Below are 24,236 nucleotides of genomic sequence, written 5' to 3' on the forward strand. Positions count from 1 at the left end.
ATCACTTGTTGCTTACTTTGCACCCACATATTTCAAGATCTAGTGTAGACACAAAATGCTGGATCTCTGGAGAACATGGAGAGGTGACATTTCAAGTCTGAAAAAGGGTCCCGGCCCGAAACGTCACATATCCATGTTCTCCAGAGATGCTGCCTGACCAGCTGAGTTACTCCAGCACTTTGTGATTTTTTTTTTGCAAATCGCATCTGCGTTTCCTTGTTTCTCCAACTATCACTTGCCAGGCTTTGTCTTGCCTCCACTGGGCTTCCAGTTTTCACCTCCCGCTACTGCAATCAGTCTGAAGAAGAAACATCGCCTGTCCATTCCCTGCACAGGTGCTGCCTGACCTGCTGAGTTGGTCCAGCACTTTGTGTTTTGCTCAAGATTCCAGCATAGAGAAAACATAGACATAGACAATAGGTGCAGGAGGAGGCCATTCGGCCCTTCGGGCCGGCACCGCCATTCAGTATGATCATGGCTGATCATCCACAATCAGTACCCCGTTCCTGCTTTTTCCCCCATATCCCTTGATTCGTTTAGCCCAAAGAGTAAAATCTAACTCTGTTTGATCTAAATCTAACATCGTTCAGTGATGATTATTACAGAGGAGGTCGTTGAGGCTGGGACTATCGCAACGTTTAAGAAACAGTTAGACAGGTACATGGATAGGACAGGTTTGAACGGATATGGGCCAAACGCATTCAGGAGGGACTAGCGTAGATGAGACATGTTGGGCAAGTTGGGCCGTAGGGCCAGTCCCCATGCTGTATAACACTATGATCACCTCTCGTCCTCCTGCGTTCCAAGGTTACTTGCTTCTGCAATTTTTTAGAGTTTAAACTATGGGAACTGATGGCATGAATGGCACTCTGATCCTTGAGAAGTGACCTGCAGCTGTCCTTCTGGTGAAGGGGCTCTCGGGGTGCTGTTGGCAGGCAGTTCTAGGATTCCGTGACAGTGGAGGGCTGGTGATATACAGACAGACCCAGGTTATGTTAGTTAGAGGATTCTGAGCACTGGGTCTGTCAGCCAATTTCTCCAAAAAGTCAGGAATGTTTTCTATAAGAGGCTTTTACATATGCACATGGATATGCATGGAATGGAGGGATCTGGAACATGTGCAGGCAGAGACGATTGAAAAAGTCAGAACTTTTTTCCCAGAGTGAAAATGTCCAAGGCTAAAGGACATAACGAAAAGGTAAGAGGGGGGAATTTTAATGGAGGTGTGTGGGGCAAGTTTCTTGCACTGAGAAAAAAAGAATACAGAGAGTAGTGGGGATCTGGAACGCATTGCCAGGGGTGGTGGTGAAGGTAGATACAATAGTGGTGTTTAAGAGGCTTTTAGACAGGCACGTAGAAGTTCGAGGAATAGAGGGATATAGATCATGTGCAGGCAGAGGAGATTAGTTTAACTCAGCAGTCTGTTCGGCCAAAGGACCTGTTCCTGTGCTGTACTGTTCTACTGTATGTTTTAGTGACCCACGTCGTATTGCTCTGCAGACACTTGATACAATTGAATAACCACTCTAAACCTGCCCATAATTAAACTAATGGAATTAAACTAACTACTGTATCCAGTGATAGTGAATACCAGGAATCATTTTGTTACTATTATTTTTCAATAATGTTTCACATCTTCCCATTGTCACCCCTTTCAGCCTTCCACAGAGACCACTCCCTCAGCAACTCCTTGGTTCACTCATTCCTTCCCCACCCCCCCATCCCCCCCACGAGTCATCTCCTCCCCAGCTACGTTCCCCTGCAACTGCAGGAGATGTAACACCTGTCCCGCCACCTCCCCCCTCGCCCCCATCCAGGGACCTCAGCAGTCTTTCCAGGTGAGACAGAGGGTTCACGTGTACATCCTCTAACCTCATCTACTGCATCTGGTGTTCCCACTGTGGCCTCCTGTACGTCAGCGAGACCCAACATAGATTGGAGTAACTCAGTGGGTCAGGCATCATCTGTGGAGGAAATGGACAGGTGACGTTTGACATTAGCACCCTTCTTCAGACTGACTGCTGGGAAGATGTCACATCTCATCTCTGATTAGATCGGACTCTGATTTAATCTCCACTTCACACAGAGATCACTTTAAATTTAATTATCTGCTATTCTCTGCTGACCAAAGTTGATCACGTTACTATTTGACTAGACAATGCAGTTTGTCAGTGCCTTTTCTTTAACTGATTTCTTTTCTTATTTAGTTTTACCACAATTTCGTAAATTAACCAGCCAACTAATAAAGGACACAAAGTGCTGGAGTAACTCAGTGCGTCAGGCAGCATCCCTGGAGAACATGGAGAGACGACGTTTACGGTCGGGACCCTTCCTCAGACAGATTGTAGGGGGAGAGGAAAGCTGGAAGAGAGGAGAGGCAGGGCAAAGTGTGATGGCTAATAGGTGGACACAGGCCAGGGGGGTTCTACCTGCCAACTAATAAATATTTTTCAATTCCCAAACTTTGTGAATAAAATTTTCTGTCATCGCTGGGACAGTGAGTCAGACTTTAGTGAACCAGTTGTACATCTTGTTTACCGCAGTGTGCATCTGTCAGGATAGGTGAAGGCACAAGATTTTTATATTCAGATATCTGAGGGTGGAAGATGGAAATGTCATGTTACACAGTCACACAAAACTGGCAACTTTCATCAGCAATTAATGCTGTTTAATAAACGTGGGCGTACGATTTGACTGGACAGCATGCAGAAAAGCTGTTCATTCTCTCTGTGCACATGTAACAATAATAAACTAAACTAAACCAAAACTAAAAACTAATGTATTTCATTGTTGTAAACATCCACCGGCAGATTGTCGGCTCGTGCCTGACAAGGAACCTACCTCGACATCCCTCCTGCACTCAACTATCCCAATACCTCCCTGCTGCCCTCTCACCTTCCATCCACCAAAACTTTGCTCCTCCAAACTCCTGCCAAATCCATTCACCCAGCACCGTTTCCTTCTCAAGCATTCAGCAATGGGCAGCAAATGTTCGATTTATTCATTTTTTTCTGGATCTGTGCATCTCCTGCAAGGCCAGAACTTGCAGTCGGAGAGTCATACGGCAGGAGAGAGACCTCTCGGCCCATCTGTTTCCTAGTATTTGCTCCCTTTACTTTGCATCACACTGACACACTGCAGGACGATTCTGCGCCCTCTGCTGCCCAAAAGGAGGAAAGCAAGTGAATAAACAGAACACAAAATGCTGGAGGAACAGCGGACCAGGCAGCGTCTGTGGAGGAAATGGACTGACAACGTTTAAGGTCGGGACTCTTCTTCAGACTGATGGAAGTCTGTATGAAGAAGGATTGCGGCCTGAGACGTTCTCTGCTAATCCATCCACAGATGCTGCCTGACCCACTGTTACTCCAGCACTCTGTGTTTTGTTTTCAATATCACTTGGTAGGTGTTTGTAATAGAGTCATAGAATTGCAAAGACAGAAACAGGCAATTCGGCCCAGATGAGATTTGTCAAGCATAAGTATTTCAGTGCCAATACCAGTTGAAAAAGCAAAGAAATCTTTAAAAAAAAGAAAATTGCAGAGCAAGGTGCCTTTTCTCAAGGATTGACACAAAAAACTCAGTGGGTCAGACAGCATCTGTGGAGAAAAGGAAGAGGTGAGGTTTTGGGTCAAGACCCATTTTTCAGACTGAGATTCAGTGAAGAGGGAATCGGGTGATATAGAGAGATATAGAACAAATTATGAAAGATATGTAAAAAAGTAACTCATACTGTTGGGTTATAAGCTCAGTTTAGTTTATCAGTTCAGTTTCAGTTCAATTTAGTTTATTGTCACGTGTACCGAGGTACAGTGAAAAGCCTTTTGTTGTGATCTATCCAGTCAGCATAAAGACAATATATGATTACAATCAATCCATTTACAGTGTATAGATACATGATAAGTGAATGGCATTTAGTGCAAGGTAGAGTCAGCAAAGTCAAATCAAAGATAGAAATATAGACATAGAAACATTAAAAATAGGGCAGGAGTAAACCATTCAGCCCTTCAAACTAGCACCACCTTTCAATATGATCATAGCTGATCATCCAAAATCAGTACCCCGTTCCGGCTTTTCCCCATATCCCTTGATTCCCTTAGCCCTCACGAACACATCCAGTGAATTGGCCTCCACTGCCTTCTGGGGGCAGAGAATTCCACAGATTCACAACTCTCTGGGTGAATTTTCTTTTCCTCATCTCAGTCCTACCCCTTACTCTTAAACTGTGACCCCTGGTTCTGGACTCTCCCAACATCAGGAACATTTTTCCTGCATCTACCCTGTCCAATCCTCTAAATTTTTTATATGTTTCTATAAGATCCCCTCTCATCCTTCTAAATTTCTTTGAATACAAGCTTAGTTGCTCCATTCTTTCATCATACGCCAGTCCCGCCATCCTGAGAATTAACCTGGTGAACCTACGCTGCACTCCCTCAATAGCAATAATGTCCTTCCTCAAATAAGGAGACTAAAAGTGCACACAATACTCCAGGTGCGGTCTCACCAGGGCCCTGCACAACAACAGTAGGACCTCCTTGCTCCTAAACTCAAATCCTCTTGCAATGAAGGCCAACATGCCATTGGCTTTCTTCACTGCCTGCTGTACCTGCATGCTTACTTTCAGTGACTGATGTGCAAGCACACCCAGGTCTCATTGCACCTCCCCTTCTCCTAATCTGACACCATTCAGATAATAATCTGCCTTCCTGTTCTTGCCACCAAAGTGGATAACCTCACATTTATCCACATTATACTGCATCTGCCCACTCCCCCAACCTATCCAAGTAACAACCTGCAGCCTGATAGTCTGAGGGTCACCAAGGAGGTAGATGGTAGTTCAGCACTGTTCTCTGATTGGGGTAGGATGGTTCAGTTGCCTGAAAGCAACCGGGAATAAACTGTCCCAAGGCGAAACATGAGGCGTTGTTCCTCCAGTTTGCGTCTGGGCCCCACTCTGACAGTGGAGGATAGTGTGGGAATGGAGGGGGGAGTTGTTAAAGTGTTAAATGGAGGGTTGGCATCAAGTCATGCAAGGAGGCCGCCTCCTTCCACCTGTCAGTCACAGAGTGGCCCCGCCTTCTCACCGGAAGGTCCGTCCTCCCGCGGGCTCCGGGCTGCCTGGCGCCTCTCAGCCGAGCGCAGGGAAGGCAGGCACGGAGACAGACTGACAGACAGAGGGAGGGTGGGTGGCACCGCTGCCATGTCCGTTTCCGTGAGTCGTGTGTCTGAAGGGCGGCGACTGCCGCTGTCGGAGCGGGTCGTTTGTCGTGTGGGCTGTCGCTGCGCCGCCGGCGTTGGGCGGCGGGGACCGCGCGGAAGGGCCCGGGGGGGGGGAAGCTTGAGGCGGACGGACTGGAGTGGCCACGTCTGGCCGCCGCCACCGCCGCGCCCGGGGTGTCTGGGCTGCACCGGTAACTGTGGGCGGCCCCCGCGACTCCGACCCCCCGTCCCGACCAGATCCGCCTCAGCCCGCGGGGAAAGGGGGAGGGGGAGGGGGGGGGACTGGTCTAGGTACTGGGAGGAGATGGGGAGGGGGGGAGGAGGGGACTGGTCTAGCTACTGGTACTGGGGGGGGGGGGGGGGATGGGGACAGTGCGGTGATGCGTTGGTCGATTCCGAAACGTTGGATGATTTGGGTATTTTTGTCCCTGGAGCTGCTGGCAAGTCTGACCAGTCTGGTTATGCAACTTGGTCGGTGTGGACAAGTTGTTGGGCCAAGAAGGCTTGTTTCAGGGATGCATGACGCATGTCACCTGATTGTGAGAGCTGTAACGAAAGAAGGACTTACTTTTTGGACTCACCTTCACGACCCTTCTAAGATATTCCAAAACCTGCATTTAAAACTAAATAGGAATTAGGGAAACGGGAGGACAATTTATTATTCTGGTTGCTGCTCCATATTATTTTTTGCCTATTGTTCCATACGGCTACAGAGTTGACCTTTGGGAAATGTTGATTGTTATAATTGTGCATAGATGACATAAAAAAAACCAAAAGATGTATTTAAATACATGGTTTTATTAATCTGTTTTACTCTTAGTTATTTCCTTATGCTTCCTATTGCATTATCCAATCTACTTCTATATCTGTGAATATGTTTGTTGTGTTGGGGTTTACAAGAACCTGTGTGTGTTACATTGTCCTTCTAAATTTGTCGATGATACAAAACATTTCTCAATGTTATTGTATTTATTGATATTTTTCTGCTTTAATTTTATTCAAACTTCTAATTTTCCTTTTGCTGACTGAAGTGGTCATGATCGTTATTAATCTCTATCTCTTGTCCCTGTCAGTTGAGAAATCATATCAGTGAGAATGTTTAATCATTAATAACAATAATCTATGCTTCGGCCCCCTGTTCCAACTCCTTTATTCTGTCTTTTGATCATTGAGTCAAGTGTGTTTAGCTGAAAACGGAACAATGAAATCCTTACAGCTGCGAATCAGGTCTGTGAACATAGTACTCATAGGTAACATAATAAACTCAAAAGGTTTAATAAATTATAAATGAAACCTAATGTTGGTACAGACAAACCCTGATCGTAGTACAATATTACTGCCAGTGATTTCCTTGCAAAACACTGAGCCGGACCTTGTTTCAATGCATAAGAAGGAACTGCAGATGTTGGTTTAAACCAAAGATAGAGCCCAGTGGTATGAATATTGATTTCTCGCACTTCAGGTAGCCCCGGCATTCCCTCTCTCTCTCTATCCCTCCCCCACCGAAGTCACACGGGCTTCTCATTTTTACCCTACAAACAGCTTACAATAGCCTGTTTCCTTTATTGTCGTTACTTTTTTGCATATCTTTCATTCATTGTTCTTTATCTCTCCACATCACCGTCTATATCTCTTGTTTCCGTTATCCCTAATCAGTCTGAAGAAGGGTCTCGACCCAAAACGTCACCCATTCCTTCTCTCTGCGGAGTTATTCCAGCTTTTTGTGTCTATCCTTGTTTCAATGTGTTTGAAGTTCTGGAAGAAGTACAACTGGTTGGTGATCAGTGCAACATGTCACTGGAAAAATGTTTTTGAATGCACGCTAGCCCCCTAAATAACTTGTCCAAAAAAGCTCCCGTGTTTTTTTTTGTATTTCTCTGAAAACTGTTCTTGTATGTACGTAGGTAAAAATCCCTCGCCATGAAGTTTCCCAGGAAACACACTCCTAAACATCAGTAAACTGTTGAATTGTTCACCCGACCCCAGTAGTTGCTGGCACCACGTTCTTTCCTTGCATTCCACAAATTCTAACAGGTTATTTTGGGTGGGAGTGTGTAATCTCCTGCTTCCATCTCTGAACTGGCAAGGATATTTTCCAGAATAAGAAACAAACAACTGGATGAAGTAAAAAATACCTGATGCAGGGCTGTCAGCTGGTCCAGCACATCGGAAGGTCTACTGTCTCTTCATTTAGACAATGAAAATCATATTTCTTCATGCCTTTCTCAAGTGACCACGCTGCTTTAAGTGTCAGGTGTAAACCCTCAAAGTCCATACCACCTTGGCTTACAAACACCCCTCACCTCTCTTCCTTGCTCATCTGAGAGAGCAATTTTTGAACTTTGGGATTGAAAATGCCCTGCAGACGTGCTGACGAAAATTTCCACTCACTGTGCAGGTCATTGCTGGATAAAGTTGAAGAACATTTAGAGCTTTACAGTAGCAGTAGCTCTGAAGTGAAGTGTTTGCAAATATTATGAGGAAATGCTGATTTTAAAATGTTCTGCAAGAAGTTGATCATTTGTTGTGGGACCCACCAGACAGACCGGTGTTTCGTGATGTTTATGAAGTGCGCAACTGAGCACCCGGTCCGCGGTTATTTTGGGTGGCAGTGTGTAATCTTCCCTCTTTGGACCAACAAGCATACCTTCTAGAGCAGAAAACAAACAGCTGGAGGAAGTCAAGAATTCCTGATACAGAGACGAGCAGAAAAGTCGACTATCCTTCCCCCCCCCCCCCCCACGGATGTTGCCTGACCCTCGGAGTGCCTCCAGCAATTTGTTTCTTGCTCACAGTCTCTTGTTACTCCGCTTAGTTTCTATATCAGGTTTGTATATCAGTATTCTCTTCATTCTGATGCAAACATGGCACCAGCGCAATTTGGAATAAGCCGTGGTCATAAAATGTACATAAATATGTTTGGGACCACACGAATGAACCAACTGTCCTGAACAAAAGCAACAATCTACCCTTGATTCAAGGTCACCTCACTCTTGGCTTCCTATTTTATCGTTCACATTCGCTGCTCTGATCCTGTGTTCAGTGCCATCAACAAAGCTTGCAGACTGCACCCTGACATGCCCCTAGCAGCAGATGTAAAAGCCACAAGGATGTGATGGTCAGTTTTACTGGTGCTTCGGACTGATATTCTTTAGTTTGTGCATTTAAAAGAAGCCCGCAAAGTGTTGGTAGACACAAAATGCTGGAGTAACTCTGTGGGTCAGGCAGCATCTCTGGGGAGAAGGAATGGGTGAGGTTTCGAAACATCACCCATTCCTTCTCTCCAGAGATGCTGCCTGACCCACTGAGTTACTCCAGCATTTTGTATCTACCTTCGATTTGAACCAGCATCTGCAGTTTTTTTTTTCCTGCAAAGCGTTTTTTATAGCACCAATCCTGTTGTTGGAAGAAAATTCAACCAGTTGTGTCCAGCAGCCATTATTTGTCGCTTCCTCAACTCTGTTGATGCCTTCATCCGTTGTCACGTCTCGTCTTGAGCACACCAACATGCTTCTGGCCACCTTCCTATCTTTGCCCATTTTGTAAATAAGCTCAGCTATAACTTTGCTGATTGTATCCTCTTATTTCAAGTTGCAACTATCATTGTTGTACATTGTCAGAGATCATGGGTGTCAGAGATTATTGGGAGAAGGCAGGAGAATGGGGTTGGAGGGAGGGAGAGATAGATCAGCCATGATTGAATGGTGGAGTAGGCTTGATGGGCCGAATGGCCTAACTCTACTCCTATCACTTATGACCTCATTGAAGGGAGGAGAAAATAAAAAAAACAAATGTTTGTGAGATGGTGAAAAACACATGATTATATTGCACAAATTGTTGGAATAATTGAGCGTATTACGAGATGACCACATTCAGGCCCACCTGCATTTGATTTTCTTGCTTTGCATCTTTTCTCATTGTTTTGATATAAATCCTTTAAGGTGAAAAGGTCAAAGTTTAAGAGAGATATCCGGATCAAGATTTTTTAGAGGGTGGTGTGAGCCTGGAACGCGTTGTAGAGGGTGGAAGCAGATGGGATAGCGGCATTTAAGAGGCTTTTAGATAGGCATATGCATGTGGAGGGATGTGGTCAGAGATTAGTTTAACCAGATACTTTCAGCACAGACGTTATGGACTGAGGGGCCTGGTTCTATGTCCGACGCCATCTAACCCAGTGTTAATGTATTATCTTTCCACAGTGCCTGTGATTTCTCAGTCTCTGCTTCTGCCAGAAAGGCCCATTCCTCGATGTGGGATTTGCCAAGTGCAACAATTCTTGGTTGATGTCATGCTGCAACGTTTCAGACATTACACCATCTTGAGCTGCCCACATCCACTGAGCGCATTTTAATGGCAAGAAGCAGCCTTCGTCTTGCTTCGAGAAGCCCTTGCAAGTGTCATCGTTTACTGTTGTGTCGTTGTTTACCGCGGCGTCTGTAAGATAATGGAGGCACCAAATGCCCAGGATGTTTTGCTGGTTAATTCCGTGTACGCCATTCCCACTGAGAGTGAAGAGATCATGCCTGATAATGCTGCCGTGTCTGCCTCATCCATCATGGGAGGCAATTTGAATGGTGAGTCACACCATTGTGAAGCTTCATTAAATTAACTCCGAATTTACTTCCTAGCTTGTCAGAATTCGTTTAGTTTGCCTCTTTTCAGAAAAAAAATGTTATGTTTACAAATGAATATCATGGGATCAGTCAGAGCTGCTGCTTGGTGAGAGGATCAAGTTGCTTATTGTTTTAGAAATGGCCCCATGCCTTTTAAAGTCCTTGTTTTTAAATTCTGAGGGGCACCTTTTTCACTTGGATGGTGGTGGGAATATAATGCGAGCTGCTAGAGGAGGTCGTTGAGGCAGCTATAATAACATTTAAATTACACCTGAACAGGTACATGGATGGGTGAAAGGTTTAGAGGGATATGGGCCCAATACGGGCAAATGGGACTAGCTTAGATGGGGCATCTCAATGGTTCAATGGTGCTTTATTGTCATTATTACCCTTCATTCTTGGGTAGTGAAAACAGGCCTTTCGGCCCGACTCATCCATGCCAACCAAGATGCTCATTTGCCAAGCATTTGGCCCGTATCTCTCTCAACCTTCCCTATCCACAGACTTGTCTAAATGACTACTAACAATTGTAATTATATCCATTTCTACCACTTCCTTGTTCCACAGCCCCACCACCCTCTGTGAGAAAAGGTTTCTCCTTTTTACCCCCTTTAAAACCATGCCCTTTAGTTGGAGACCCTTCCCACCCTACCCTTGGAACAAGACCCTCAGGAATACATTAAACTCTTCTACTTTCTGTGACTATTTGTGTCTTTGATGTTTAAACATTGATGGGGTTCCTGTTATTTGACTTTTTATTTATGAATAAGTTTTCAATACAATCACTGCATTGTCCCAATCATAAAGAACTTCAGGGGGTAAAAGGGCATTGAACATTGGTTTAAATGATACCAACTTTTGAGGTGGGAAGCCATTATGAGCACATAGATTTCAGTTTCTCCTGCCTGTATTTTTCTTAAGCCATTTTAGCATGACCGTAGTGAAGATGGAGCCATCACCAGCTGTTGTACTGCGCTTATTTTTTTGAAATGTGCTGTTTCAGAAAAGGCTTGCAGATTTTCCATAAGGACATTGTGTTGTGAATGTTGTGAGGTTGTCGAGATTCTGTCTGACGAGATGGCCGGCTGCCCCAGGCACTGCAGCTGAGTGGCGGGGGAGGCAGAGATGTTCTTGTCTGGCTGGCACAAGCTGCTGGAAGGCTGTCTGGCAGTCTCAATCCCTCATCCAGTGAGATGGCACCGTATCACAGCTCCCCTTCCTGTTTATCCCTTCAGCATCTCCTTCCCAGGAGCCGTGAAGGGAGACCGGGAGTAGCAATGCTTCAATGGTGCTGCTGTTGTCATTGCTGACAACAATGTTGCCATAACTCCAATCCTCGATTAGCAAGTGTGCAGAAATAGTCTACCGAGTCCGCAGCCAAGAGGTTCCTTGTTTTTGTGTCATTTTCAAGGTCCATGCTCCAGTTTTTATGAACGGTGCCTGTTCCAGGCAAGTCCCAGGCTGTAGCCGGCCTCCTTGGTTGCCGCGTCCCTCTCCTTGCCTGTCACGGTGCGGTCGGCCAGACCCCATTTCTTTCTCCTCTCCTAACAGCCTCACCCCTGGAAATAAATAAAGGTTTAACCAATAAACAAAATAAATAGAGTTTGCACATTCTCCTTGTGACCGCGTGGGTTTCCTCTGGGTGCTCAGGTATCCTGCCACATCCCAAAGATGTACGGCTTTGTAGATTAATTGCTCTCTGTAAATTGCCCCTAGTGTGCAGGGAGTGGATGAGAAGGTGGGATAGCATAGAACTGGTGTGAACGATGGTCGGCATGGTCACAGTGGGCCAAAGGGCCTGTTTCCATGCTATATTTTTCAATCAATCAAGAATTTGTAGCGATTTTCCTACTACTGACTTCAGGCTAGCACATCAGTAGTTACTGGTTCTCTGCCTGTCCATTTTCTTTAAAATTGCCTTGCCTGTGGAAATCATGCAAACTGATATGTAATTAGAGTTGCAAATCTATTCAAACCAGGGTGATGCAATGTGTGGAGTGATGTCTTTGTGTTCATCTACTGCTGGCTGTTTTATGGCACTGCTGAAATAGCTTTCCTGAGTAGAAGAATTTTGAACACAAGATAAGATGGAGGTCATTTAAAACTACTTTTTTCCTCACAGACGGTGGTGAATCTCTGGAATTCACGACCCAGGGAGGTAGTGGATAGATCATTTGGGCTATTTTAAGGAAAGCAGCTCATTTTGTGAAGGATTAGGCGTTGAGGGTGATGGGGAACTGGCACAGTGGAGATAAGTCTTGTGTCCATGGTCATATTGTGGCAGGCTTCGTCTTGCTCCTACGTTCTAATGTCCTTATGGCTGATCTTGGAAACATTTGATGCCACAACAGTTGCGTTTTGACCTGTGCTCGAGTACATGATACTCTCCAGCCTTGAAGCTGCCGAGCTCTGGAGGGGAGTAGGTTTTAGTGTACATTATGATCATCTGGATAGGTTGGGCCTGAACCAAGAGCACGGCAGGATTGTAGAAACAAGGAACCGCAGATGCTGGTTTACACCAAAGGACACAAAGTGCTGGAGCAACTCAGCGGGTCAGGCAGCATCACTGGAGGTGATGTTTTGGGTGGGGACATTTCAGACTGAATGTGGTGGGGGGGGGGGGGGAGTGGTGGGGGGGAGGGCAGGAAGAAGGGCAGGAAGAAGCCTGGTGGACACAGGCGAGGGGTGGGGGGGGGGGGGGAAGGTTCCAGGTAGGGGAACTCCATGCTGCCTCATCCAACAACATCATGTGAACCAACTGGTATTGCGTGGCTGGAATGATAGTTCTTTTTTTTTTTTTTAACCAGTCCTAGAACCATCAAGTACCTTTCAGATGTGAGGCACTATTTGTATGTAGACTGGGGCATGGTAGTTTGGAAGATCACTTAGTCTGTGTTCCGTGGTTCCAGGTGCCATCTTTTGGTAGGGGCGTTAATTTGGACAATCTGCCCTCCCCTCAGGTGGTTGCAGAAGAACCTGCGGTGACATTTTGACTGCAGGGCAGTTTCCCTTGTTACTTTGCTTCAATTATTTCTCAATCAACATCATTTAAAATAATGGTAGGTAGACACAAAATGCTGGAGTAACTCAGCAGGTCAGGCAGCATCTCGGGAGAGAAGGAATGGGTGACGTTTTGGGTCGAGACCCTTCTTCAGACTGATGTCCTGCACCTATTTTCTATGTTTACATTCCCAGCAGTAAACCCTCTGCAAAAATAATTTGCTTTCTAAAATAAAAAATAGAGAATGCCAGAAATACTCAACATCTGTGGAGTGAAAACCAGAGTTAATATGTGAGATCAACGACTTGATGTCAAAATGGTCAATGATTTGAACGAATGCTCATCAATCTGGGGTGGAAATTCTATTTCTCTTTCCCTAATGCTGTCAGACGTGCTGAGTAGTTCTAGCATTCTTTATTTGCACTTCAAATTTTGAGCACCAGCAATTTTAATTTATTTTTGATTTACTTCCCATTCCTGCTGCAATGGGCCCATCAGACGATGTCACAATTTCTGACCTGCTCTCTTTCCTGCATAGTATTAGTAACCCGGTTGGGTTCGAGTGGTAACTGGAAGCTTTCACGATGATTAATCAGTTGTCATCAGCGATCACTCGAAGTCGAGTGCGACTGTTCTGGTGGGTCATTTCTTTGGGTCTTGAGACAGCTGAAGAGGCTGATCCTGGAGACGGGTGTGTATCCGGTGTGTCCCAGATGGATGTCTGTGCGTGGGATCTTCCAACATGGGGAGATTGGTGCACGGACAGACAGTGCACGGACAGACAGTACACGGCCCTCGACAGGGACAGATCCCGGTCCAACAGCATGGACCCCACCATGGTTGACCCTCCCTGCTGCAGCTGCCGACTGCCTTCTCAGCTGTTGTGGTGCTCCACCGTCACCCAGCCACCGTCCTCCGCCTGTTCCACCCTTGAGGTGTGTAGTAAGGAACTGCAGATGCTGGTTTAACCGGGAGAAAGGTTTCGACCCGAAATGTCACCCATTCCTTCTCTCCAGAGATGCTGCTTGTCCCACTGAGTTACTCCAGCATTTTGTGTCTGACCATTGTCGTGGTCATCTTCTTGAGCCATGCTTTGTCAGTAACCTCCCTGTTCCCCAACCCTGCCAGAAACACAGTTCCACACGGTCTAGCTCTCTGGATCTTGGGCACAATCGTGCTTCTCCACCACGACAAGGCGGCAACCTTTGGAGAAGGATCTGCTGTAACCCAATAACTTACCTTGAATTGGTTTTCACTAAAAGAGGAGTTGATCTTCTCGTTAGAGTTGTTTGGCAGTTTCTGCTGCACCAGCGGCTCCCAAACCTTTTCATCCATGGCTAAAAATTGATCCAAGGTTTGGACCTGTAATCTACACTTTAAGATAGCGTGATACATGAATTGATAATTCTGACAAAATGATTAGAGTTTTCAAACAGTTTAATTTTGACTTTGCGTCACAAAATTATAGCATTAAATAAAATCATGAAATAAATTCATATTAAATTGTTGAATACAATATTTTTTTTTAAGTAAATGGACAATTGCAGGCTTTATCCTGGGTAAAATAAATTCCAAGGGGAAAGAATTCTGTCCATGGGGTTAGAAAGGCTGGGACGGGATAATTTAAGTCTGAAGAAGACGTCTCGACCCGAAACATCACCCATTCCTTCTCTCCCGAGATGCTGCCTGACCCACTGAGTTACTCCAGCATTTTGTGTCTACCATCATTTCAGTCAGCCAGTCACAGACTGGCGATAAATATTGTGACAACATTGAATGCTCCCACCAGTCTACCACCCTGCTCCTTGCTCGCTAAAACTTGCATAACTGGCCACAAGGCTGAGTTAACTATCCCAACAACTTTTGTCAGAATCTTCCATCAACTTACGACGAATGTTCCACAATTTAAAAGAAAGGACCCCCTTCATTAAAATGATTGAGCCCTGTTTCAATCTGTTGCAGATCAGATGCTGGTTGTGGGAACAAGCACGCTACCCAACAAAGCAAGAAATCCATGTGAATATTTCCATTGCATCTCTGTGCATGTGTTATGCATTACCCACTGGGAACGCCCATCATTGGTTTGTTTCTCAAAGGGAAATACTCAAAAACTATTAAAAATTAATAGACTTAGTAAATGCAATATGAGATGAGGAAAAAGGCAGTTTGGAATTGTAAATATATCTTTTTATGTCTTGGATAGGATCTGTTACAAAGTAGTAATTAAGGCTTTAACTCTTAATCGGATTTACAAGTTTAATGTTAAACAAAACCTTTTTGTACTAATGCAGTACTAGTGCTTCATTCTTCGATCTCAGTATAATAGTAACTATCCATGTTCTCCTGTAATGCTGCCTGACCTCTTTAGTTACTCCAGCACGGTGTCTTTTAAAAAACCCCCATTTGTTCTTGATCTTATTTTGAAGGGATAGCAAATGATTTAAATACCTCTCCAGGTTTGCTCACAATTTCCTCTCCATTCTTTTTGCATACTTCATTGTTCCTGCTGAATTAAATTATTTCCTTGACGATTGTTGCTCGTGTTTGGAGTGAATGTTTTTTAGGTTTCAAATAAATAAACACAACAATTGGTTCTTATACACACTCTCGTTGCCTTGAGAAATGGCAAGCAATAAGATATCCTGAAATGAAGCGATTGTAATAAAAAGGGACAGTAGATGCTAGTTAATACCAAAGATAGACAAAATGCTTGAGTAATAGACAATAGACAATAGACAATAGGTGCAGGAGTAGGCCATTCAGCCCTTCGAGCCAGCACCGCCATTCAATGCGATCATGGCTGATCACTCTCAATCAGTACCCCGTTCCTGCTTTCTCCCCATACCCCCTCCGCTATCCTTAAGAGCTCTATCCAGCTCTCTCTTGAAAGCATCCAACGAACTGGCCTCCACTGCCTTCTGAGGCAGAGAATTCCACACCTTCACCACCCTCTGACTGAAAAAGTTCTTCCTCATCTCCGTTCTAAATGGCCTACCCCTTATTCTTAAACTGTGGCCCCTTGTTCTGGACTCCCCCAACATTGGGAACATGTTATCTGCCTCTAATGTGTCCAATCCCCTAATTATCTTATATGTTTCAATAAGATCCCCCCTCATCCTTCTAAATTCCAGTGTATACAAGCCCAATCGCTCCAGCCTTTCAACATACGACAGTCCCGCCATTCCGGGAATTAACCTAGTGAACCTACGCTGCACGCCCTCCATAGCAAGAATATCCTTCCTCAAATTTGGAGACCAAAACTGCACACAGTACTCCAGGTGCGGTCTCACCAGGGCCCGGTACAACTGTAGAAGGACCTCTTTGCTCCTATACTCAACTCCTCTTGTTACGAAGGCCAACATTCCATTCAACTGGTCAGTCGGCATCCATGGGGAAAATGGCGAGGTGGTAGGTGATATTTCAGACTTCTTCTGAAGAAGGGTCACAACACAAAACTTCACATTTCCATTTTCTCCAGAGATGCTGCCTGACCCAACGAGTCACTCCAGCACTTTGTGTCTGTCTGAAGTAATTGCAAGTCTGCCTGAGAGTCCTGCATTTACAATTGCTGTGCATGTATGTCATTGTGCCTATGTAAAACAGGGGAAATGTGGGCCAATTTCATTTTCCACAGAAAATATTTTCAAGTTCACTTCAAGTATCAGTTTAGTCTATCCGCCTCCAAGATGAACTTTGTTACACATTGTGTGATTGGAGTTAATGGAAGAATGTGATGGGAAGAATTTTGGCACCACCTCTTGAAAAATTCCGTTTACCTGGTCTGACGGCTGACGGCTGCATTTCCAGTTCACGTGCACGTCAAACTGGTTTTATTGTCCTGTGCATTACTGTACAGTGGAGAATGGGTGTGTGTGTGGACTAAAAGATTTATGCTTGTCTGACTGCACCTCATTTACATTAGATGCTGCCTGATCTGCTGAGTTACTCCAGCATTTTGTGAAATAAATACCTTCGAATTGTACCAGCACCTGCAGTTATTTTCTTACACTTCATTTACATTAGGTTATGCAGAGGTTTTGAGGAATTTTAAGAAAAACTAAAGTTGCAGCTGTTTAGAAAGCTGGACAGTTTTACCTGTTGATTTTGTTTATGTCCACCAAGTCAATGGATGAAAAGATCAGATTCCTTGTTGGAGGATTAAGTTTTGGTTTCCATTTGCTTTGTTGAGTTCCTTCACTGAATGGCAGTGAGGGAGCGTAATGTTACTGGGTTAGTAACCAGAGGACACAGTTCAAATTCCACATTCCTCATTTGAAAATTCAATTTTGGTTGTGAATAAGCAAGTCTTGGTTTATTGTTGTCATGCACCGAGGCACAGTGAAAGGTTCTGTATGGCTTGCTATCGAAACAGAACAGATCAGACATGACATAACATAGATAAAATCAGTTCCAACTCAAGTACAATAGATGGAACAGTGTTCTAATACACAGTGCAGAATAAAGTTCTCAGCATCGTAGTGCGTCAGTTCCATGGACAAAGTCCAATGTACTCAATGGGGTAGAGATTAATCGAATAGTACCCTAGCTTATGGAAGGACTGTTCAGAAGCCTGATAATGGAGGGGAAGAAGCTGTTCCTGAGTCTGGAGTTTATGTACCTTCTGCCGTATGGGAGCAGGGAGAAGGAATGACCGAGATGGGACAAGTTTTTGATTGTTTTTCCGAGGCAGCGTGAAGTGTAGATGGAGTCAAAGGTGGGGAGTCTAGACTGTTATTGGCAAGTTCTATATCCAGAACTCTGCAATTTCTTGTGGTCTTGGACAGAGTCAAGCTGTGATGCAACACGACAGCATGCTTTCGGTTGTCAGTCCTGAAGCCTTGCTGTTTGCTGATTTTTATTCTGGTTCGTGCTGCATTAAAGCATAGATCTGCACTCCGGTGTTTCTTGCTGTTGCCCATGGTTATAACCTTGTGGGAAATGTCCATTCAAGGGTTTGATGTTTTCCATGCAGCAGATGATTTGAAGGACTGAGGGGGTGGGTAAGGGATATTTGGTTAAAGAAGAAAATGAAAAGGACTTTCATTCGTTTCTAACTGATGTCTGTGTTACCCTTGGAAAGAACACTCGTTCCATGCTCGCAGTGGGTGTTTGGAACACCAAAAGCCAGACATACAAGGAACTGCAGGTGCTGGGATATTGAGCAAAGCGCACGGTGCTGGAAATATTCAGCAGGTCAGGCAGCATCTGTGGAGAGAATGGATAGACGTTTCGGAGGGTCCTGACCCGAATCGTTGTCTATCTATTCTCTTCACAGATGCTGCCTGACCTGTTGAGTTACACCAAAATCAAAAGCTAGCTGGAAATCTTTGAGGGGCTGGTGGCTGAGGGCAGAGAGAACGGAAACATTCATCAAAAATTGCCAGGATGTCTTGAATTACCAAGGTTTCAGTGCTGATCACTGACATTGGGTGAAGTCAAAGGTCCAGCTGATAAAATGATGAACATGTTATTTCTTTGTTATTTAGAAACACATTTTAAAGAGCCTAAATTGTGACACTTTTGAACTGATGGAGTCATGTTTTTGAAATGATGGCATTTGTGTTCTCGCTTTGGCTCAGATATCATTGGTGTTTAATTCTAAAATAGTACAGCTGCTCACCCTGACAATGCCAAGTATTGCAGTCCCAGATTCTGGCAACAACCTGTTTTATGACAAGGTTTTGATTGATGGTGGCACTGAAAGTTAATATTATGTAATTGACGTGTTTGCCTAACGCAAGCTAAGAGGAAGTTGAAAATCTGAATCGCTGTAAAAATAGACATTTCAACGTGGCATCAAGCTTTGATTTTTATTACGTAAAGCTTTCCTGTGTGTGTGTGTGCGTGCACACTACGTAATGCGCGCATTACGTAGAGCTTTCCTGTGTGTGTGTTAAAGCAAACTAATTTATTCAAAGTCTGCACTCCTTTTTAAAGTTATAAAAAAAGTAACAGCTAGCTTTTGGGTTATTAATCCTTGTTCAAACAACAAAACTAAAAATGTGGGCTAGTGAGTTTAAAGATGAAAGAAAATCGGTTTAACTTCCTTCAATTACTATTGATGTGCCCCATCCCCCCCACCATCCCTTCTTGATAATCTCTTTGTGTTACTAAAGTGACAGAACATTTAGCGTAATAACATTTAAACAAAACTACTCCTGTCCCAAAGTCTAATGAGAAAATAAAGCTTGCTCTCTGTTTAGTGTCAAGTGTAAGTTCGTAGGCTAAGGGTGGTTCTAGTTGCTAACTGTCCTTCATCTTTCATAGGTGCCCGTGTGAGCAGTGCTGATAAAGTGGCAAAGAGTGGAGCGGCTGTGAACGCCGGCAGCGTCTCGGGCAAACGTGAGGGCAAGATGCAGCAGCAGTGTGCTTCCAGTGTGACAGGTGCTGGTGGAAAGGGAGACAGTTATCAGAATGGATCCGAGTCTGTTTGCAGGAACACTGGGCCTTCTGGCATTCCCCAGGCTGTCTCGAACTCACCAGAAACTCTGTCGCCCAAGTGCAGATCAGATGAGAGCAAAGAGCCTTCCCCAGGTGTGGGTGGTTTCCATGGCAACTTAAGGAAGTCTCAGGAAGCTAAACCTGAGATCTTTGTTCAAACAAGTGAAGCTTTGCAGTCGCTCATTCTAAGTCTTCCTATGCAAGAAACCGATTTGCGTAAGCATTACTTTACAGGGGTGGCTCTTACCAGCCTTCCTGTTTTAATTACATTTTCCTCTCTGCCAAATCTGCCTTGCTTTCTAAGCTGAATTGATCGAGCTGGCAATTCCATGTGCTCTCTCTTTCTATGCATGTGCTATCATAGAGAACAAGTTAGAATATGTAAAGCTTTTAATCCAAATGTAAGTAGACATAAATCATTTTTTTACCAATATCTACAAGAATAAAGGGCAGACCCAAAGAAACTAGCTGGGTGTGAATCTTCTGGAGGGTATTGGCTAGGGAAGGGACGAAGTCGTTATATTTTAGAGTGAATTTATCCTCTTTCAGCATCTCCATAATCTCACGTTATTTGTCTGTGACCATTTAGTATTTTGCAAACTCGTGAACTCACTTCCACCTAGAAACTTGTTCAGAATCGCCACAAGAGCAGTGGAATTTAAGATTGGTAGGCTCCAGAGCACAGCTCACGTGCCGGACATGAGCTTGCATTGGTCTCTCCCCCTCCTCCATCTCCTTCCGCCTACTTCCACTTTCTTCTGGCTTCACAATGCACACCCTTATCTCACACTTTCTATTCCTCTCTGGCCTGTGTCCAACCACCTACCGATCAATGCACCCCCTTTCCTAGCACTTCTGTAGGAAAAAAACTGCAGATGCCGGTGTAATTGGAAGGTAGACACAAAATGCTGGAGTAACTCAGCGGATCAGGCAGCAACTTGGGAGAGAAGGAATGGGTGAAGTTTAGGGTCGTGACCCTTCTTCAGACTGATGTCAGGTGAGTAATAATTAATAATAATATATTCCTTTATTCGTCCCACACCGGGGAAATTTACTCAGTAACTTTGTCCCGCCCCCTCCCCTGACATCAGTCTGAAGAAAGGTCTTGACCCTAAACGTCATCCATTCCTTCTCTCCCGAGATGCTGCCTGACCTGCTGAGTTACTCCCCTGACATCAGTCTGAAGAAGGGTCTCGACCCTAAACGTCACCCATTCCTTCTCTCCCGAGATGCTGCCTGACCCACTGAGTTACTCCAGCATTTTGTGTCTACATTCTTCCTATCACTTGCCAGGCTTTGTCCTACACCTCCTCTCTTCCAGCTTTATTCCTTACCCCCCCCCCCCCCCGGCAATCAGTTTGAAGAAGGTTCCTGACCCAAGACCTCACCTATCCATGTTCTCCAGTGATGCTGCCTGACCTGCTGACTTTCTCCAGCACTGTCTTTTTTTAAACTCTGTGGAATGCAGCAAGTTTAGGTTGATGAAGTAAGGAGGATGGAATTTTGTGTGGCTATGCTGGATGCATAGAAATTGGGATTGTGTTTCAGTACAGTTGTGGTAATGTTCAGCTATAGTTTTACAATCATGCCTGGCCTTTTAATGCCACTTCTGTTGCAACTTGTATTGTGACATTCATAAAGGCATGATAACTGACATTTTCCAGATGTTTTTCCCCTATAACTGCATAGTGCTATCCTGTGTGGGTGATGAGTTTCTCCTATCTCCACTGACTGTTTAGTGCTTTTTTAAAGTAACAAGTGTAATGAAGTAAATTGCACAATATTAAGTGCAATTAAGCTTGACATGGAAACGGGGAATAAATTTTGATATTGGATGTGGATATGTTTGTTTGCAAAAAATGTATGGTTGCAAAACAAATTGAGTCTGAAGAAGGGTCTCGGCTCAAATGTTGCCTGTCCATTCCTTCCACAGATGCTGCCTGACCCGCTGAGTTCCTCCAGCACTTTGTGTTTTGTTCAAGGTTCCAGCATCTGCAGTTCCATATTTCTCCAAACAACTTATGGGGGTTTTTTTGGTGACAATTTCACATTTGCAGTTGATGGTGTTAGCTTGCAGTTCATTGGCCTCCCAGAGAACCAGTTTGTGCAGCTTTTTGTAGCAGCTTCGCTGGCGTGTCGTGTTTCATTATTGAACTGGGGAAGTGAGTGGTTTGAAGGCCAGCTCTTCCCTGCAGGGACTGCACCCTCTACCTGTGAAGGTTGCAGTATGGTGCTGTGGAGCCCCCTACTTGCTGGCCATGGTGGCGAGAGGGAAATAGAAATGTCAAGTCAAGTCAATTTTATTTGTATAGCACATTTAAAAACAACCCACGTTGACCAAAGTGCTGTACATCAGTTCAGGTACTAAGAACGAACATACAATGGCACACAAACATAACAGCTCAGAGGGCCTCAAACGCTAGGGAGTAGAAATAGGTTTTGAGCCTGGACTTAAAGGAGTCGATGGAGGGGGCAGTTCTGATGGGGAGAGGGATGCTGTTCCACTGTCTCGGAGCTGCAACCGCAAAAACGCGGTCACCCCTGAGCTTAAGCCTAAACCGCGGGATAGACAGTAGCCCCAAGTCGGCCGACCTGAGGGACCTGGAGATAGAGTGGTGAGTTAGAAGATTTTTGATATGGGGGGGGGGGGGGAAGCCCATTTAGGGCTTTGTATGTGAATAGGAGGAGCTTAAAGTTGATTCGGTACTATACCGGGAGCCAGTGTAGAGAGGCCCGAATGTGGGAGAACTAAAGGAGCATTTCATATATTTGTTTTTAAATATAATTGTGTAGGGAGTGTCTGTTGCTGCTGTAATCAGTGATGTCTTCTGCAAAGTGCTCTGAACTGTGTGGAAAATGACGTTGGTGTTAATGAAAATTCCTTGCATCCAGATTGATATTGCTTGTTGCAATTTGAAATCCACTGCAAATATTCACAAAGATTAAATTTCATTTCCTCTAGGAAATTTCTGCTTGCATACGTTTTACAGTGTGCTTTGGGTTATATATTCACGGGCAACCCCTGTGTTGTGGAGAGGAGGGGGGGGGAGAGGGGGAGATGTGTTCACAGCAATTTTCTGTAACATGTAGCCATGTTTTTGTTGCCTGCGCCAAGAAATGTGAATTAGAAGAAAGAAAGAGAGATGATTTATGTGAAGGCGAGTAAATGTTGTGAGAGCAAATATTTATTCAGTTTTCCAGTTTAAATTGGCAGTACTTTGTGAATTCCCTCAGGGTGAGTTTTCCTCGCCAAGTTTGCCTCATGCAGTGGGTCAGTCAGTGTGTTGCACCAGCTCTTCAATTTCAAACATCAATTTTTAGTGTGTATGATTTTTTTTTCTACTCCCAATCTAGTGTGAGATCCTCAATTTAATCTGTGGCACTTGCCTGTATGGCAAAAGGTTGGTTCCCTGTTTGATTTAATGTTAGAAAGTTGCTGGGGCAGGAATCTGAAAATTATAAGGGCGACACGGTGGCGCAGCGGTAGAGTTGCTGCCTTACAGCGAATACAGCGCCGGAGACTTGGGTTCGATCCCGACTACGGAGTTTGTACGTTCTCCCCATGAACTGCGTGGGTTTTCTCCGAGATCTTCGGTTTCCTCCCACACTCCAAAGACGTACAGGTTTGTAGGTTAATTGGCTGGGCAAATGTAAAAATTGTCCCTAGTGGGTGTAGGATAGTGTTAATGTGCGGGGATCGCTGGGCGGCGCGGACCCGGTGTGCCGAAGGGCCTGTTTCTGCGCTGTATCTCTAAATCTCTAAAGGGAGGAACATCATCATTTTACACAGGGTGGTGGGTGCCTGGACTGCACAGCTCCTGGTGGTGGTGGAGGCAGATAAGATAGTGGCATTTAAGAGGCTTTTAGATAGGTTCCTGGTTATACAGGGAATGGAGGAAGATGGATCAGGCGCAGGCAAAGGAGATGAGTTTAACTTGTTGGGCTGGAAGTGCCTGTCCATGTGCTGTACACTTCTATGCTCCAGTATACGACTGACAACCCTGAAGTAACAATCTCATCGTGAGATTTAATTAAGTTTGCTAATTGTGGGATAGCATCAGAAAATTAGTTCTTGTTACAAAATAGATTTTTTTTTCTCAATTCTTTTGGCCTCTGCTGACAAGAGAAGGATTTCTTGCCGATCCTTAATCGCCCGAGAGAGTGTTGGGGTGCTGCCAATGCAAACTGTTGCAGTCGCAGAAATAACAGTAAACTAGCAAAAGAAAAGAGAAATGTTTTTATTTTTTATTCCAGGTAGTTGTGAATTAGTGTAATCTGAAGCAGATACCGCGGCAACATTAAAGAAAATTGAATAATGTGTCAACAAACCTGGTGGAATGGGAGTGAGTTGGTGGAATCTGATGGGAAGTTGATCTTGAGTATAAATTGCCCTCTTGATGTCTGACACTGAAGATAAATTGAAACTGGACCGTTGACTAAAGCCTGTATGATGAATGAGATGCAGATAGAGGATTATAATGAAACCAAGAATTTTCTTTACAAAGGTGCTGAAATCAGTTAAGTCTAGTTGTCTTTGTAAGTGTAGAAACAAGGAACTGCAAGTCAAGTCAAGTCAAATTTATTTGTCACATACACATACTCGATGTGCAGTGAAATGAAAGTGGCAATGCCTGTGGGTTGTGCACAAAAAGAATTACAGTTACAGCATATAAATAAAGTTAATAAGTTACTAAACATAGCACAAAAAGTGTCGACAAAAATTTAGTCTCTGGGGTTATCAAAGTTGACAGTCCTGATGGCCTGTGGGAAGAAGCTCCGTCTCATCCTCTCCGTTTTCACAGCGTGACAGCGGAGGCGTTTGCCTGATCGTAGCATCTGGAACAGTCTGTTACTGGGGTGGCAGGGGTCCCTCATGATCTTGCTTGCTCTGGATCTGCACCTCCTGATGTATAGGTCCTGCAGGGGGACGAGTGTAGTTCCCATGGTGCGTTCTGCCGAAC

General features: G+C 44.6%; 1 protein-coding gene across 6 annotated transcripts in view; it reads left to right on the top strand.

Moving 5' to 3' along the window:
- The first annotated feature begins 5,098 nt into the window (after positions 1-5,098).
- Positions 5,099-24,236, top strand: part of golga3 (golgin A3) — a 51,099-nt gene continuing 31,961 nt past the window's right edge. Inside the window, exons 1-3 of one of the 6 annotated variants that reach the window (XM_078421915.1) lie at positions 5,099-5,212; positions 9,420-9,794; positions 19,102-19,491. In XM_078421915.1, the coding sequence (XP_078278041.1) occupies positions 9,665-9,794; positions 19,102-19,491 (520 nt within the window). In that variant the 5' untranslated portion in view covers positions 5,099-5,212; positions 9,420-9,664. Of the gene's footprint in view, positions 5,213-5,277; positions 5,412-9,419; positions 9,795-19,101; positions 19,492-24,236 lie in introns of those variants that run through there. The other 5 variants (XM_078421914.1, XM_078421916.1, XM_078421917.1 and 2 more) reach the window with 5 other exon arrangements.

This window comes from Rhinoraja longicauda, chromosome 25 (assembly GCF_053455715.1).
Source record: "Rhinoraja longicauda isolate Sanriku21f chromosome 25, sRhiLon1.1, whole genome shotgun sequence".
Taxonomy (NCBI): Eukaryota; Metazoa; Chordata; class Chondrichthyes; order Rajiformes; family Arhynchobatidae; genus Rhinoraja; species Rhinoraja longicauda.